Source organism: Mustela erminea, chromosome 18, assembly GCF_009829155.1.
Source record: "Mustela erminea isolate mMusErm1 chromosome 18, mMusErm1.Pri, whole genome shotgun sequence".
NCBI lineage: Eukaryota > Metazoa > Chordata > Mammalia > Carnivora > Mustelidae > Mustela > Mustela erminea.
Window position 1 is genome coordinate 44,182,289 of NC_045631.1, and position 15,335 is coordinate 44,197,623.

Below are 15,335 nucleotides of genomic sequence, written 5' to 3' on the forward strand. Positions count from 1 at the left end.
TTTATCCCAAGCGCCTAGAAGGGCCTGAGGAACTCAGTTGGGTGGGTCGGTTCTGCCGGTCCTGGGTTCAGCTGAACGACGCAGGCTTCCACCAGGGGGCGCGAGGACTCTGCGTCGTTTTACTATGTCCACCAGGTGGCGCCTCCTCCCGCCTATGGTCCCCACAAGGTTGGGGAGCCGGCCCGCGGATACGCCTCGGCTGATTGGGAAACGCACAGCTAAACTATTTGCATAATCTTGAAAGGACAACGCTGAGTGGTTGGGTATAGTAAAAGAAGTTGAAACGGGCTTTCTCATTGGTTTAAATTCCCCCCCTGCGTCCACATCCCGGTCAGATTGGGCCGGGAGGTCAGTCGGAAGCCTCTGGCTAGTGGCGACAAAGGACCTAAGTCCGGGTAGTGGGCGCTGCAGGGTGAGTGCCTGACAGCCGAGCGGCTGGGGTAGGGGACCCCAGGGCAGAGCGGGTGGGGGACAAGAGAGGGAGACTGTTGACCCCGCCCTGACTTCTCTTGGCTTGCCCATTCTCCTGTTTAGGAGTTGGAGAAGTGCATCTACAGAGGGAGGGACAGAGACCCGTGGCACCTGCCTCCACCCACCCACCAGGGTCCTCTCCGCCCACCCTGGCCCCACCCACGCTCCCCTGGGGTTGGGAAAGTAGCCTTCTCAGACCTCCCGGGGTGTCTCACTCAGGTCTAGAGCTTAACTCGCCCCGTTGGAAAGTGATCAGTGGCGTCCGGAGGTGTGTGCCAGAGTGGACCGTGGAGGTCTGCTCACACGGAGGCTTGTTCTTGCAGAATCACTCAAAAGTGGGTCCCCTGAGCTCGGAGCCACTGGGTATGGGTACCGAGAATGAAAGCCCAGAACCGGACTACCAGAAACAGTTTCAGGCCGCTGTCCGTGTCATTCAGAACCTGCCTAAGAATGGTGAGGGTACGGGGACTTGCCTTTGTGGGTCTACAAGATTGGGGTCCCTGCAGTTGATGCAGATAAGTACGTGCCTGGGCTACTCTGGGGATCTCATCTCGCCATCTCTGCCCATTACAAGGGTGGTTCTCCCCCCACCTCCAAAAGTGTTGGAGCTGGGAGTGGCCCCAGGTCTGTCTCCACTCTCTTGGAGTTAGGGGTGCTGTCTCTACTCTCTTGGAGTTAGGGGTGATGCTCTGCCTTCTACTTCCCACCCGCCTGCCTAGGCTCTTACCGCCCGTCCTACGAAGAGATGCTGAGATTCTACAGCTACTACAAGCAAGCTACCATGGGACCCTGCCTGGTCCCCCGGCCCGGGTTCTGGGACCCAATTGGACGCTATAAGTGGTGAGCTCCCTACCGGCAGGGCAAACAAGCCTCAGCTGCCAACCAGCCTCTCACAGCTCTCTGCCCTCAGGGATGCCTGGAACAGCCTGGGCAAGATGAGCAGGGAGGAGGCCATGTCTGCCTACATCACTGAGATGAAGCTGGTGGCACAGAAGGTAGGGAAAGGCCTCGGGCTTCTTTCTGTCCCCAAGGTCCCAGCTAGGTGGCCTGTCTTCTGCCCTTCTGGGACTGACCCCCATTATGTTTCCTGCACATTGACACACCTGTAGGAATTCCCACGTTCGTGCTCTGTCCCCAGCCCTGCCTGTCTCTGGTCCCTGACTGGGCACAGGGTGGAGGGGCATGACAGGGCAGGAGCAGGGCAGAGGAGATCCAGCTCAAGGGGGGATAGGAGGACAATGGTAGGAGGGACCAGCCCCTACCCAACAGACCTCCTCCCCCACAGGTGATCGACACAGTGCCCCTGGGCGAGGTGGCAGAGGACATGTTTGCTTACTTCGAGCCCTTGTACCAGGTGATCCCTGATATGCCGAGGCCCCCGGAAACCTTCCTGAGAAGGGTCACAGGTCAGGCCTCCAGGCTGTGAGCACCACAAGTGCTGAGTGAACTTCCCCAGGTCCAGGCGGAGGGGGCTGCTGCTCAGTTGGAGGGGGATTTGAGGGCAGAGGGCCCCAGGTGATGTCCCTGTAGGGAGTCCAACCAGTGCCCCTGATGGAGTGGGTCTCAGACAGAGCTCATGACGGATGGGGAGTAGGGGCCAGTCTCACTGGGAGGCACCAGACTCTTCCTACCCCCACCTCTGGGTGCTGTGTCTCAGCAGGCTGGAGAGAGCAGGCCCTGAATGGAGATGTTGGGGCTGCCCCCGAGCCTCCCTGCCTCCCCAGGGAACCAGCACCCCCAAGTCCAGGTCAGTGCTTGGGCAGGAGGGGCAGAGAGCCAAACCCAGAAGAGGGGTGGGTGGGGGGCTTTCAATGGGATGGGTAAGGGGAGAAGGCTGGGTGCCACACCCCATGCCCACAGATACTGAGAACTGCTGTCCGTGTAAAGGCCCAGGGGCAGGTTCTGGGATTCCACTTTCGGGACCTTGCTCCTGGGACCCATCTCTGCGTCTTGTGGCAGTGTCTCTAGTGTGCCCTGGACATGTGCCTCTGTCCCATCGCACACCCCTCTCCTTCTTCCATGGCCTCCCTTTCGTCATTAATTTTACCTCTCTCCCTGCCCAGAGTCCCAGCCACCTAGGGACCTGGACTCTGAGGTTTTCTGTGATTCCTTGGAGCAGCTGGAGCCTGAGCTGGTGAGACGACCCCTGGTTCCCTGCCTTCCCCACCCCACTGTCCTCCGGCTGCTCGACCCCCACCCTGGCATCTTGTGCCTCATCTCAGCAGGTGTGGACAGAGCAGAAGGGAGCCCCTGAAGGACAGACTGACACCCGGAACAGCTCCAGGCTCCCTGCAGAGAGAGGTGAGCCCTTGCCAACCCTTCACCCCCTTCTGCCTCTCCCTCTGGTTCTGGCTTTCCCCTGACTGCCCTCTTGGGGCAGAGGTCAAAGTCTGGCACTGGGCATTTGCCAAACAGCCAGACACCAGCCTGGATGGACAAAGTCCCTGCCCGGCCCCCTCTCTGTGTCCTCTTCCCATGTGAGACTGTCAAAGGACAGTGATTTTTGTTTTATCTCCTTCTAGAACTTCCCGTGTGCCATGCCTCTTAAGGGGCACTTTCATAAATATTATCTCCTTTATTCCTCTGAGTAAGCAGCCCTGTGAAGGCAATGTCCTCTTCCCCTAATTTTCAGATGAAAGAATGAGGTTCAGAGAAGTTTCTGGCTTACCCAAAGTCACACAGCTAAGTGGCAGTGCTGGGATTCAAACCCGTGGGAACCTGTTACTCAGCCACTCGGATGGACTTTATAAGAGGGGCACTTTCCAAGGGATTGCTCTCTAGTATTACTTTGCCCCAGACCTGCCCTGCCCTGCCACCATCCTGTCCCTAGCTGAGTTGCTTCCTGAGTCCCCTTCCTTGTGTGTCTGTGCTGGGCAGAGGGCAGCGTGCTGGGGCCCCAGGAACTGGACACGTGGCTGGTGGGGACAGTTCGGGCACTGCAAGAAAGCATGCAGGACGTCCAGGCGAGACTGCAGAGCCTGGAGAGCATGTCTGGCCTCCCGAAGCAGGTGAGCTGCCCCCAAGGCCCAGGGCATGATTGAGGCAGAATGCCGTGGGTCTCTACTCCAGGGCTCTCTTGGAGCCACTTCCGTCTTTTTGTCCTAACTCCCCAGCTGCCCACATCTCTGACTTCTGCAGAGAGTGGTGTGGCTTGTGTGTTATCACAGGCAGCACAGTCCAGGGGACTGAAGTGCTCCCACCCTGGAAGGGAGAGTGGGAAGGGCCCTCCTTTCCTGCTCTTACCTCCCTCTGCCGGAAGAGCAACTGACCAGGAGGTCTAATTGCAACAGTCTGGAAGGCCAGGATGTGCCTGCTGTTTGCACCGGGGCTAGAGGTCCCTGTTGTCCCTTTGTCAGGACCCAGATTTAGGGTTTGCTCCCAAACAATTCAGCCCGTGCACCCCTCCCTTTCTCCCCTCTACTTCTAGATCTGCTTGCCCCTTACACCTGGGCTCCTGGGCGCCTGCACCATCAGCTCCCTGAGCCCTTACTGAGTGCCAAACACAGGACTTAACATTATCTCATTTAACCCACACAACCCGATGAACTAGGTTTGCTTTTCATCTCCCTTTTACAGGAGAGAAAATGGAATCTAATAATAATCCAGCCTAGAGGAACCTCACAGAGCTGCTGTGAGGGTTAAATGAGATAATGCCCCACCACCACCACTCCTCCCCAGGAAGGTCTTCTCCAATGGGCTCCACTGTATACTATTACCATTATTATTAACACCAAGTGATGGAGCTGGGAGTCGCCCCAGGTCTGTCTCCCTCGGAAGCCGGGACTCACCGTGGACTCCGAGTGGGCCTGTTCTTGAGACGCCTGGGGTCATGGGGGCAGGAGACTGATGAATTGATGGAAGTTCGGGTTCACCTGAGTGACCCCTGACCCCCTTGACACCGTGGGTGGCAGCCAGGGGGTAGGGATTTTGCCTCAGATTCACCTTTCAAGGGCCACCCCTTCGAGGCCTTCTCATTAATATGACCTTTATTTAGCTAATTTTACATGCCGAAGATTTTAAAGACTTCCACCCCCAAAGAGCTGGTTTTCCAGCTCTAAAAATAAGAACATTCTACTACCTAGCCCAAACGACAACGATTTAGCACACCCAAGCCCTTCATACCATCAAATCCTCGCTCCAAACTGAAATCTCCCCAGTAGTCCCGAAATGGCCTTTGCCAGCTGCTCTGTCCGTCCAGTCCCCGGGGGGCACGTGCTGCAATGGGCTCCTCTGTCCGTTAAGATTCCTTTCATCTACACCTGCCCTGCTTCCCTGCTCCTGACTTATCAGGTCTGGGCCAGTGCTGTGGTCCTGGAGAATGTTCCTTTTTGGGTCTTTCCGATGACATCCTCATGGCTGGCTAAGTTTACATGACCAGATTATGTCAGATGTGATGTTCTTCACATCGGGGGGACACAGGTGTGGATGTCCTGCCATGAATGATTCTCGCATGGACCACTCGCATGGATGAAGGGGTGAGAGTTGGGTCCCATCACTGTTGGAGCCAAGGAAATGTCCAGCTCCCCCATTCACTCCACTGGCCCTGCGATTTTTGACAATTGATGGATAATCCTTGCCTGGATCAATAATTTATTCGGGCAAAAACATACTGACTTTTAAATTCTATTATTCCTTTTTTTTTTTTTTAAAGATTTTATTTATTTATTTGAGAAAGAGAGAGTGGGAGAGAGCATGAGAGGGGAGAAGGTCAGGGGGAGAAGCAGACTCCCCGTGGAGCCGGGAGCCCAATGTGGGACTCGATCCCGGGAGTCCGGGATCATGACCTGAGCCGAAGGCAGTTGCTTAACCAACTGAGCCACCCAGACGTCCTTATTATTCCTTTATCGTATCTTAGGTGTCACTTTTCTGTAGTGTGTCATCCAGGATTTCCCTGAAGCTCAGTGCTTTATGGAAAGGCAGAATAAAGGCTTAATTCTTCCTTTTTAATTACCTATTTTAAAGTGAGGAGTTGATTTAACGGCTACCTCAATAGTGACAAATTTCCAACTTTCTCTTTGCATATCATTATGGACTAATGGATTTTAAAGATTCAGTATTTCAATCAACAGAAATTAATTCTTTGTGATGCTTACATTGTCACAATTTTGGTCAATGGAGACCCTTTCAAGCTGGATCTTACGTTCTCATAACGTGACCTCATTAATCTTTAAAAGCTTCCTTGCTTTCTGGTACAAGATGTCCCACATTCACCTCGACCTTCCCTGCTCCAGACCTGGAATTAGCCACTTCTCCAAGGAGTCCTGGCTCTTTTTAGCAGAGAATGATATTGAGAAACAAAAATCTGAGCACCGTTTGAAATATGTGGTACATCCTTTATCATATTGGGCATTCAAGCCATACGAACAGTGGCCCGGAAGAGACAGCCTAGAAGCCAGTCTCTCAGGCACCTGGGATTGTCCTGGGAGGAGGATGTGGGAGGGAACTGGAGGTCGGCTGTCAGGGACCCACTAGGAACTGCAGGATCTCTGCAGATTTGGGTGTAGTGCCTGCTTTGCCCCAGTTCTTACAATCTTAGGGAGGCAGGTCCCCCAGACGAAGCTCCCACTTAGTTCTGGAAGCAGGTTCCTCAAGAGGCCCCAGTCGGTGCTGAAGCCTGGGCTGGCCCCTGACTCCCTCCCTCTTGGCAGCAGAGGACCCCGCCCAGTGCCCGGCCATGGCCCTTCAGGCTCTCGGGTCCCACGCTGCTCTTCTTCCTCCTGTGGCCCTTCATCGTCCAGTGGCTCTTCCGACAGTTTCGGACCCAGAAGAGGTGACTCTCAGTGGAAGGGTCTCTGCAGCCAACTGAGGTGGCTATGAGCCCCCTGTCCTGCTGTGCCCTGAGCCTTCCTAGGGTTTAGGAAAGGAACAGCATTAACTCTGTCCCCCCCCCCCCGCAACCAGTGTTTGCCTATGCACCGCTCCCGTATTGGGCGGGGAGCGGGGGGCATTTAAGAGCCCATCCTCCCCCGCGACTTCACACGGACGCGTTTCCCCTCCCACCCAAACAGCCCGGTTCCCTGGGGAGGGTGTGGGAGTGGTGCACGTCCCCGCTTCAGGGTTGGCCGTGACTCGGGGGCGGGGCTGCCCGGTCTCAGCCTCTGCCCTCCCCTCCCTCTGGGTCACCTGACTCTTCTCCCACCCCAGCTTCTCCCGGTGGAGGGCCAGCTCTTGGGCGAGTTGGGACTTGGGCTGGGACCCGTGAGAATGATTGGCTGAGAGGCTGAGGGAGGGAGGCCAGGAGGCCCGGCCGAGTCGGGGGGGAGGGGAGGGGAGTGAGCTCCGTTTTGCCGGCCTCCCCCCCCCTGCGCGCACACACACTCAGGACATCTTCATGGAAGATTCACTTACAAATGAATGTTTCACTAAATAAAATAAGACCTTAATCTTCTACTGTCTGGGTCCCCATGGAGTGAGGCCGGAAGCCGGGTCCGGGCGCGTAAGGCACAAGCCTCTTCCCTGCCTCTCCCCTAGTGCCCCCAGGACAGTCCCAAGAGTCCTGCTCAGGAGCCGGGAGCACAGGGGCCAGGGGCCGAGGGGGGCAGGGGTGGAGAGCGGGCGGGGCGGCCGAGGGAGGGGCGCGGGGCCCTCCGCTGTCACCGGGGGTGGGGCCAAGGCACGGCTCCGCCCCGCGCCCAGCAGAGCAGGGTAGTGCGGAGGAGAGGGAGGCCATCCCCGCCCGGAGAGAAGGGCGGCTGCTCGTTGTCCGGAGCGCGGGCCGCCCCCCGCCCCGGAAGTGCCCACCGCCCGCTTCCCCCTCCACAGCTGCTCGCTCCCGGTGCCCCCGCCCGTGATCTCCGCGCTCAGGCTTTCCCAGGGAACTTTCTGGAAGGCCAAGACCCAGCGGGGGCCTAGTCCCCGCCCCGCCCTGAGGAGTGGGGGCGGGGCTGGGCGCGGGAGCCCCCGTCGAGGTGGGCAGAGCGCCCGCGTGGGCACAGACTGTGGGTGCCGCCGGCTGCTCGGGTTCCGAACTTATTTTTCTCACCGCCTGGCGGCCTTGGTCTCCCTGTGGTCTGCGACAGCCCTGTCGCTCCCTCTCCCCTTTCGCCCTGCTACCCCCCCACCCCCCAGCAGTGGCCAGTATTCGGTTAATCCGCCACTCTGAGCGCCTTCTAGTTTCAGCGCGGGAGAGGCCTCTGGCCAAGGGCCCCAACAGCAGAGGGCCACAGCAGCGCCTTGGGCCCTGCAGCTCCACCGCCAGGGCCCCAGGACCTCCCTCCCCCTGGTGAGGAAGAAACAGTTCTGAAAGCCCCTTCTTGGAGACCCTTAAACTCCTGAGTTCCCGTCTATCTGCCCCTAGCCCCTGGCCTTGACCGCTACCAAGGCTGGCTATCATTTGATCCACTGGAAGCCTCAGTCACTCTGTCAGTGCTCCTCTCAAGGTGGGGAGGGCGTCCCCACCTTGACACCGGCCCAGGTGCTCTATGGTCCGGTCCACGGGCAGAGAGACTGAATAAACCCTTGTGTTACAGATGGAGCAAGAGAGGGGCCAAAGTGATGCTGGGGATGCAGGAATGGGTACACTAGCTGTGGGACTTGGGCAAGATCCTTAACTGTTCTGAAGCTGGGTTGCCTTGTTTGTGAAATAAGGATGAAGATTATCATTAAGGCAGTCCTGGGTTTTTTGTTTTAATATTTTGTCAGAGAGAGCACAAGCAGGGAGAGCAGCAGGCAAACGGAAAAACAGGCTCCCGGCCAAGCAGGGAGCCCCATGCAGGACTCAGTCCCAGGACCCTTGGGATCATGACCTGATTGGAAGGCAGACGCAAATGACTGAGCCACCCAGGCATGCCCATGTCATGTAAAATGCTTGGCAATGGGTTAAAACTCAGCTATTATCAAGGTGCCTGTGACGGAATTCTAGAATTCCACAACCTATCACTCTGCCCACCATTCCCCACATGTGACAGATGAGCCCTCTCGAGTCAACTGAGGATGGCTGGGCTCAGCTGTACCTCTCAATCCCCCTGAATGAGGGTACCCAGGAGTCCTCTAGGAGTTAAAGAGATCTCTGACTCCCATTCAAGTTCTCTGTAAAACCTCTTTTCCTCAGGGAGCTCTCAGTGTGAGGGGCAGCTCTTGCTCACAGGACTGATGAAGGAGGACAAAGAACAGCAGCTTTTTCAGATGCAGGGAGTTCTTGGAAGCCCAGGAACTGGAGTGGTCAATTTCAAAACAGCTGGCATTCTTGCTTGCTTCTCCATTGGGGCATACGCATCACCACTTCCCCATGAAAACACTCCTGAGTTCTGGATGAGTCCTTTCTTTGGACACCGTGTTTGTTCTTTACAGAATGCCCTTCTTCCTGCTACTGGGCCTGAAAACCCTTCATCCTTCTGAGGGAGCCAAGAAGACATGTCCCCCACGAATCCTGTCCACAATTCCCAACTCCTGAGCAGCTTGGTTCACAAGGTCTTTGCCAGGATTTTCTTCATTTGTCATTTTGGCTCAGAGTGGTTTAATGGCCTGTCCATGAGCAGCAAGGATGGCATTTTATTCATCATTGTTTCTTCCTAACAAATGTTTACTAAATGAAGAAATGAGGGCTTTAATTAAGCTAAAGCTGTTGGAAATGGAAAGGAACTAATTCCAAAGTTCTTGAGAAAAAGAATTTTTTTGTGAAAGAAAAATGACTCAAGGGTCACAAAGGCCTTCATTCTAGCAAGAATGGCCACTTAGTTGTCATGTGACCCTGGACAAGTCACTTCATTTCTCATAGTCTCAGAGATTTCTTATCTCTAAAATGGAGACAATCATTCCTACCCTCACTCACTGGGCTGTGGTGGGGTCAAGTGATCCTGCGTAAAGAATTGTTGTACGTTAGAAAGAGGTCTGAATGTAAGATGTTGCTATTAAGAAATATGAATGGGTCAGGGGTGTGTGGCAAGAGGGAGAGTCTGTTACTACACTGAGATTTTAGGCCTAAATGAGTAGAGCAGAGTTTGGGCTGCTACTCCAGGACCCTGTTCTCCAGGTTGGAGCTCGGAATCTGGAGAATTTTCTCAAGGAGACTATGTCACCTTCCCTATCCCATGAGTCTACCCCCAAAGTCCTGGGCCAGCATTCCCCTGCCCTCATTTCTAGGCAAGACCTCCTCTTTGGGGAAGCGTCTGGTTCCGTTCCCTCCCAGTGCTGCCCAGCGCCAACTGATGAAGAAGAGCCCTTCTCTCTTGGCTAGCCATGGCTGATTATTTAAACTCAGGATTAATTTTGAACCTTCTCCCCCGCCTCCCCCCAAAGAGGTCCATCAGCGGGCCCAGACTGTCTTGTCTGAGCTCAGGAAATGTTCCCAGTCAGCTCGGAAGTGAAGAGACCAAGTAAGCCCCAGGAGGCCATTTTCTTCGAGGGAAGCTGAAGCCCCGGGGGCGGCGAGGCCTTCCCACCCCAGGTCTTATGAGAGCCCCAGGTGCACCCTGCGCTTCCCGAATCCCCACCCAGGCAAGAGGCTCGGTCACGGCCCACCGGCCCACCGTTTTGCGCTGGTCCTCGGGCGGCCGCGGCCCTGAAAAAGTAGGCCTGGGCTGGGGCTCGGCCACTTTCGTCCAGCGGTCCCAAGGCCAGAGGATGTAAGTCACCCGGGACTCGAACCTGCCTTCTCATCCTCCGAGGCCTAGTCCGAGGTTGCTGCGCTAATGGAGTCACACTGTCCCTTTAAGGCGGCACTTTTTATTCTTCATTTGTTTACTTCTTCATACGCTTTCGTCTTACAAAATGCGTTCACAATATCCTTCCGCAAATGTCAGCCCCAGGCATTAACCACACACATCTTGCAGCCCATTCCTGTAATCTTAAGAATCGAGAGTTATTAGCCAAAGGCCAACATCTCTCTTTATAGGATTTAATCTTCTTTTACACTGTAGGGACTACTTTTTAGGGATAAACCATTTTTGCTTTAGCTAACAAATGTTTATAACCTTCGGAACCCTTCCGCTGAGGAAAGAATACGATAATACCCTTTAAAACGCACCTTTTCATAAAAATATTCTGTGTAGGCCCCCAGAGGCCATCGAATCTTCTCGTATTCCTGAAGCAGAATGGTATGGTCCAAAGCCCGCCCCATCTTCTCTGCGATTGGCTTTCCTTCTTCGGCGAGTCGTGCGACTCCTGGCCAATGGTCACCCACGTTTCTCTAGCGAGGGCTATGAGATGGAAGGAGGCGGCCTGGAAGTCGCCCCCTGCGCGTTCTGGGATTGGCTACGTTGCACGGCGCGCTAGGACGGCGGGCCTGAGGGATGGGAACTACGACTCCCAGCTTCCTGACATGGGGACTCCGTTACGCATGCGCATGGGCGGGGCGGACAGGCTTCTATATAAAAGGGGCGCAGAGGGCTTGGAGACAGCAGTTGGAAGTTGGCAGGTGGAGAGGCAGGTTGGGAGGGGAAGTTGGGGGGAGGAGGCGGAAGAGTTGCTGTCGGAGGGGGGAGGAGGGAGGGAGGAAAAGAGGAGGAGGCGGTGGAGATCTGAGCAGAGCCGAGCATCGAGCCAAGGGGGAGATGAGTTTGTCTGTCCTCAGCTGAGGCTCCGGCCGGGCCTAGGGAACTGGGAGCTCGGGTTGGAGCGACACCCGTGGAAGTGGGAGGAGGCGGCTCTGGGACTTTAACCCCTTGTGGGCTCTGCGGCAGGGGATTTAACCCTTTGTGGATTCGGCCCTCGGAGGCAGCGTCATCGGGTAGTTTTAACCCTTTCGGGGCTGGGTTTAACCCGTTGGACTTAACCTCATCTCCTCGCCCACCAACTCCTCGATTGTGGGGGCGCTCTGCGGAGAGGCTTGAGGTCCACCCCCTTTGCACATTACGTACTGTTACTGCTGCTGCACCCCTTTGGACCCGCTAGCTGGCCGCGCTGTGGGCACTTAACCCTTTACTGACTTGAGCTCTCCCAAGTTGCAATTGGAGTTTGTTTACAGAAGGACTGGCTAAAGGCGTCACTGCAGGAATTACAGACCGAAGAGGACTCTGCTGGACATTTTTAAAAGGAAAGGAAACCTTCTCTTCTCCTTACGGACTTACAGACAAAATTTTTCAAACTTCGAGAAGAGGACTCTATTAGCCATGGCCGAGCCACTCTTGTCAGAATACCAGCACCAGCCTCAAACTAGCAACTGTACAGGTGCTGTTGCTCTTCATGATGAGCGGAACCCCGATCGCCCCCCAGGAGCGGAGGAGCGGGTGCCCGAGGAGGACAGTAGGTGGCAATCGAGAGCGTCCCCCCAGTTGGGTGGCCGTCCGGGGCAGGAGGGGGAAGGGAGCTTGGAGCCGCAGCCGCCTCCCCTGCAGACCCCGGTCCGTCCAGAACCTAGCTGTCCGCAAGCAGGCAAGAAGGGCCAGAATGGGGACGACTTGTCCGCTGGCGGAGCCCCCCCGCCGGAGGCTGCGGGAGAACCGAGGCCCGAGGCCGAGTCTCTCGCCCAGCCTTGTCATGATTCCGAGGCCAACAAGTTGGGGGCTCCTGCTGCAGGGGGCGAGGAGGCGTGGGGACAGCAGCAGAGACAGCTGGGCAAGAAAAAGCATAGGAGACGCCCCTCCAAGAAGAAGCGGCATTGGAAACCGTACTACAAGCTGACCTGGGAAGAGAAGAAAAAGTTCGACGAGAAACAGAGCTTGCGAGCTTCAAGGATTCGAGCTGAGATGTTCGCCAAGGGTCAGCCTGTCGCACCCTATAACACAACGCAGTTCCTCATGGATGATCACGACCAGGAGGAGCCGGATCTCAAAACCGGTCTCTACCCTAAGCGGGCCGCTGCCAAATCCGACGACACCAGCGACGAGGACTTCATGGAAGAAGCGGGCGAGGAGGATGGGGGCAGCGACGGGATGGGAGGAGACGGCAGCGAGTTTCTGCAGCGGGACTTCTCGGAGACCTACGAGCGGTACCACGCGGAGAGTCTGCAGAACATGAGCAAGCAGGAGCTCATCAAGGAGTACTTGGAGCTGGAGAAGTGCCTCTCGCGCATGGAGGACGAGAATAACCGGCTGCGGTTGGAAAGCAATCGCCTGGGCGGCGAGGACGCGCGTGTTCGGGAGCTGGAGCTAGAGCTGGACCGGCTGCGCGCCGAGAACCTCCAGCTGCTGACGGAGAACGAACTGCACCGGCAGCAGGAGCGAGCGCCGCTGTCCAAGTTTGGGGACTAGACTGAAACTTTTTTGGGGGAGGGGTCAAAGGGGACTTTTTACAGTGATGGAATGTAACATTATACACATGTGTATATAAGACAGTGGACCTTTTTATGACAATAATCAGAAGAGAAAATCCCCCCCGGCTTTGGTTGGTTTGGTAAATTTAGCTATGATGTAGCTTGCGTGCTTTTCTCCTGTTCTTTAATTATGTGAAACTGCAGGGTTGCTTTTCTTGTTTTCCTTTTTAGAAGTTCTTTTTCTTTTTAATGTGTAAGTAACTTGACCAAGTTATAATGCATTTTTCTGTTAAAAATCCCCTCCTTAAACGGAGCTAAGGTGGCCAAATCTGAGAACAATTAAATTCGTTCTAGCTATAATAAATTTAATATTTGTAAATGTAACATAGTTTCAGTGTGATTTCTAGAGCTTATTCAAAATTGTGCTGACTTATTTTAAGTGATTGCATTGGGGGTGTAAAGAAATCATTAAATTTGTCAGTTTGCAAAAAATCTTTAATGGGACAATTTTCAATTTGCTGATTTTCCTCTTCAGTGGGTTTTAGTATGTTAAATATACAGTTCAGGCAAAATATAAAGATTAATTATCTTCAAAACTTAAGTGTGCTCACTTTCTAGTGCCTTGGTTTTCTTTTTTGATGCTAGAGAAACCAGTGTTGGGTGTTTGGGGAGCAAAGTGGCTAAAATCAGAAGCTTAAAATTTAATTCTGCTTCTCAACAGCCATTTGAAAGTCTATTAACAAAACTGTAAACCTAATTTGGCAGTCTGTTAGGTTAGACAACTGACAGTCTCATTTCATTCCTACAAATAGGTTTTTAGTGATTCCTTCACTTTCCCAACAAAGCTTGAACAAGTTTCTGTATGTCTGAAAAAGGCTCCTGGTAACCCCCTTGCATTTCTATGCAAGCAATGGTTGGATAAAATTGTGTGGCAGTTCTTTATTAAGACATTCAGAGGTAGGGAGTATTGGGTTTACAGGGGAAATGGTTGTTTGGGGCATTCCAAGGACTTACCCTAATTATCTAATACTTAAGTGCTCCCTACACTTAAAAAACAAACAAAAAAAACCAAACTAGAACAGAAGCTGTCTACCTTTTCATGAGGGTCAAACCAAAATTAGAAATTCCGCCCCCCCCCTCACTGCAAATCAAATGTAAAGCTTCTGGTTGAGGAGCTAAATTAAGTCCTTATGGGACAAGTGGGAACCCTGTACATTCATTCATTCTCTGTGCAGCCACTAGTCCCACTCTCCTAATAGCTGCTTAGGGTCTGGAATACTTCCATTTTTGAAAATGCAGGGAGAAAGAAAAGAAAAAAGAAAATGCAGGGAGACCCTGGGAATTAATTTCTGCCCCCAAATCAAAATAATAAGAAATCAAGGTTGTTGGCAGACAATCTCTCCTTTGCAGTCCTGCCTGTCATTCCCTTTGGTATATTTAATAAACTTCTATCTCCTTTAAAAAAAAGTACGATTACTCCTTCCTCATTATGGCTAATCTAGCCCATCTCCACCCACCCTGTGTCAGTGTTTCCCTAGGGCAAATGCATTGCTCGTGTCCTTAGTACAGGGGTTCCTTAACTTGGGGCCTTAGAATCTAGAGGGGACCTTGGGATTTATGAACCCAAGTCTGTGTAGACTTGGGTCATATGTATATTTTTCTGGGGGTGAGGGTTCACGAGAATCCTGAGACTTTGTCAAACTCCTTTAGGTTAAGAACATCTGCAGGAAAGGGGGGGGGGCTGTGGAGGATGGGACACAAAACTCCCACTGGAAAGCTTGCTTTTGTATCTAAATGGAATAGTGGAGGTGGCAGGAACTTCAGGAGTGAAATGCACCTTATGATTCATAAGCATTCACAAATCAATGAATCAAGGGGAATTATGCCGGTTAAGAACTGACTCAGGGCCTTCAGAGCTGAACTAAACTGGTCCTATTCTGGCAGATGGTCCACTGAAGACAATGTATGATCGATTTTTCTTTCGGCCTAAAAATTACATTAAATGTCTATTTTGAAATAGTTTTCTTCGTGTTTTTAATTTTCCTTCTGCTATGATGTCATGCAGTAGTCCCAGAAACACGGCTGCTTGGTAGAACAGCAGCAACACTGCCCTCTGGCTTTATATGCAGAGAAGCCTCATTTTGACTGCACTACAGGATGCGGCAGTGATCACCTCTGACTGCAGAACTTATTAGTAAGATGGACTTAAGTTTAATTATCTTGTTTCCCCCACTGTCAGTCTTAAAAACACTCTATACATACATTTGTCATCAGGAAAAAAAGTATGTTTTACTCTCAGGAGACAAATTCGGTCTAGTCTTTAAAAATATAGAAATAGTGGGACGCCCGGGTGGCTCAGTGGGTTAAAGCCTCCGTCTTCACCTCAGGTCATGATCTTGGTGTCCTGGGATCGAGCACAGCGTGCTCGGGCTCTCTGCTCGGCGGGGAGCCTGCTTCTTCCTCTCTCTCTGCCTGCCTCTCTGCCTACTTGGGATATCTCTGTCAAATAAATAAAATCTTAAAAAATATATATTTATAGTTTCAAGTAACTCACAAATGACTTTGATTTACCTTGAGATAGGCAAATTTTTGAACTTTGCTTCCAAAGGCACTTTATACTTATGTTCTTAGAATGATAAGGTTTGTAGGAAATTTGTTTTCTATTAACACTTTCTACGTTGAAACACCTGAGTAGCATACTGCTCTCAGGATAGAGAAGACTCTGAATTACTTA

General features: G+C 53.1%; 2 protein-coding genes across 7 annotated transcripts; both read left to right on the forward strand.

Annotated features, from left to right (window-relative positions):
• Window positions 1-335: 335 nt before the first annotated feature.
• On the forward strand, window positions 336-6,862 carry ACBD4 (acyl-CoA binding domain containing 4). Of its 6 annotated transcripts, none has more exons than XM_032322790.1 (10): window positions 336-412; window positions 795-924; window positions 1,191-1,311; window positions 1,382-1,466; window positions 1,757-1,877; window positions 2,132-2,218; window positions 2,535-2,605; window positions 2,694-2,772; window positions 3,349-3,479; window positions 6,120-6,862. In XM_032322790.1, exons 2-10 carry the CDS (start codon window positions 837-839, stop codon window positions 6,243-6,245), a joined length of 909 nt encoding a protein of 302 aa, XP_032178681.1. In that variant the 5' UTR covers window positions 336-412; window positions 795-836; the 3' UTR covers window positions 6,246-6,862. The 6 variants fall into 6 exon arrangements, with proteins under 6 accessions (XP_032178681.1, XP_032178683.1, XP_032178682.1 ...); XM_032322792.1 differs by having other exon boundaries at window positions 6,123-6,862; XM_032322791.1 differs by having other exon boundaries at window positions 2,697-2,772.
• Window positions 6,863-10,829: 3,967 nt separating this feature from the next.
• On the forward strand, window positions 10,830-13,674 carry HEXIM1 (HEXIM P-TEFb complex subunit 1). The gene has a single exon (XM_032321096.1). It carries the CDS (start codon window positions 11,520-11,522, stop codon window positions 12,597-12,599), a length of 1,080 nt encoding a protein of 359 aa, XP_032176987.1. The 5' UTR covers window positions 10,830-11,519; the 3' UTR covers window positions 12,600-13,674.
• Window positions 13,675-15,335: the final 1,661 nt, after the last annotated feature.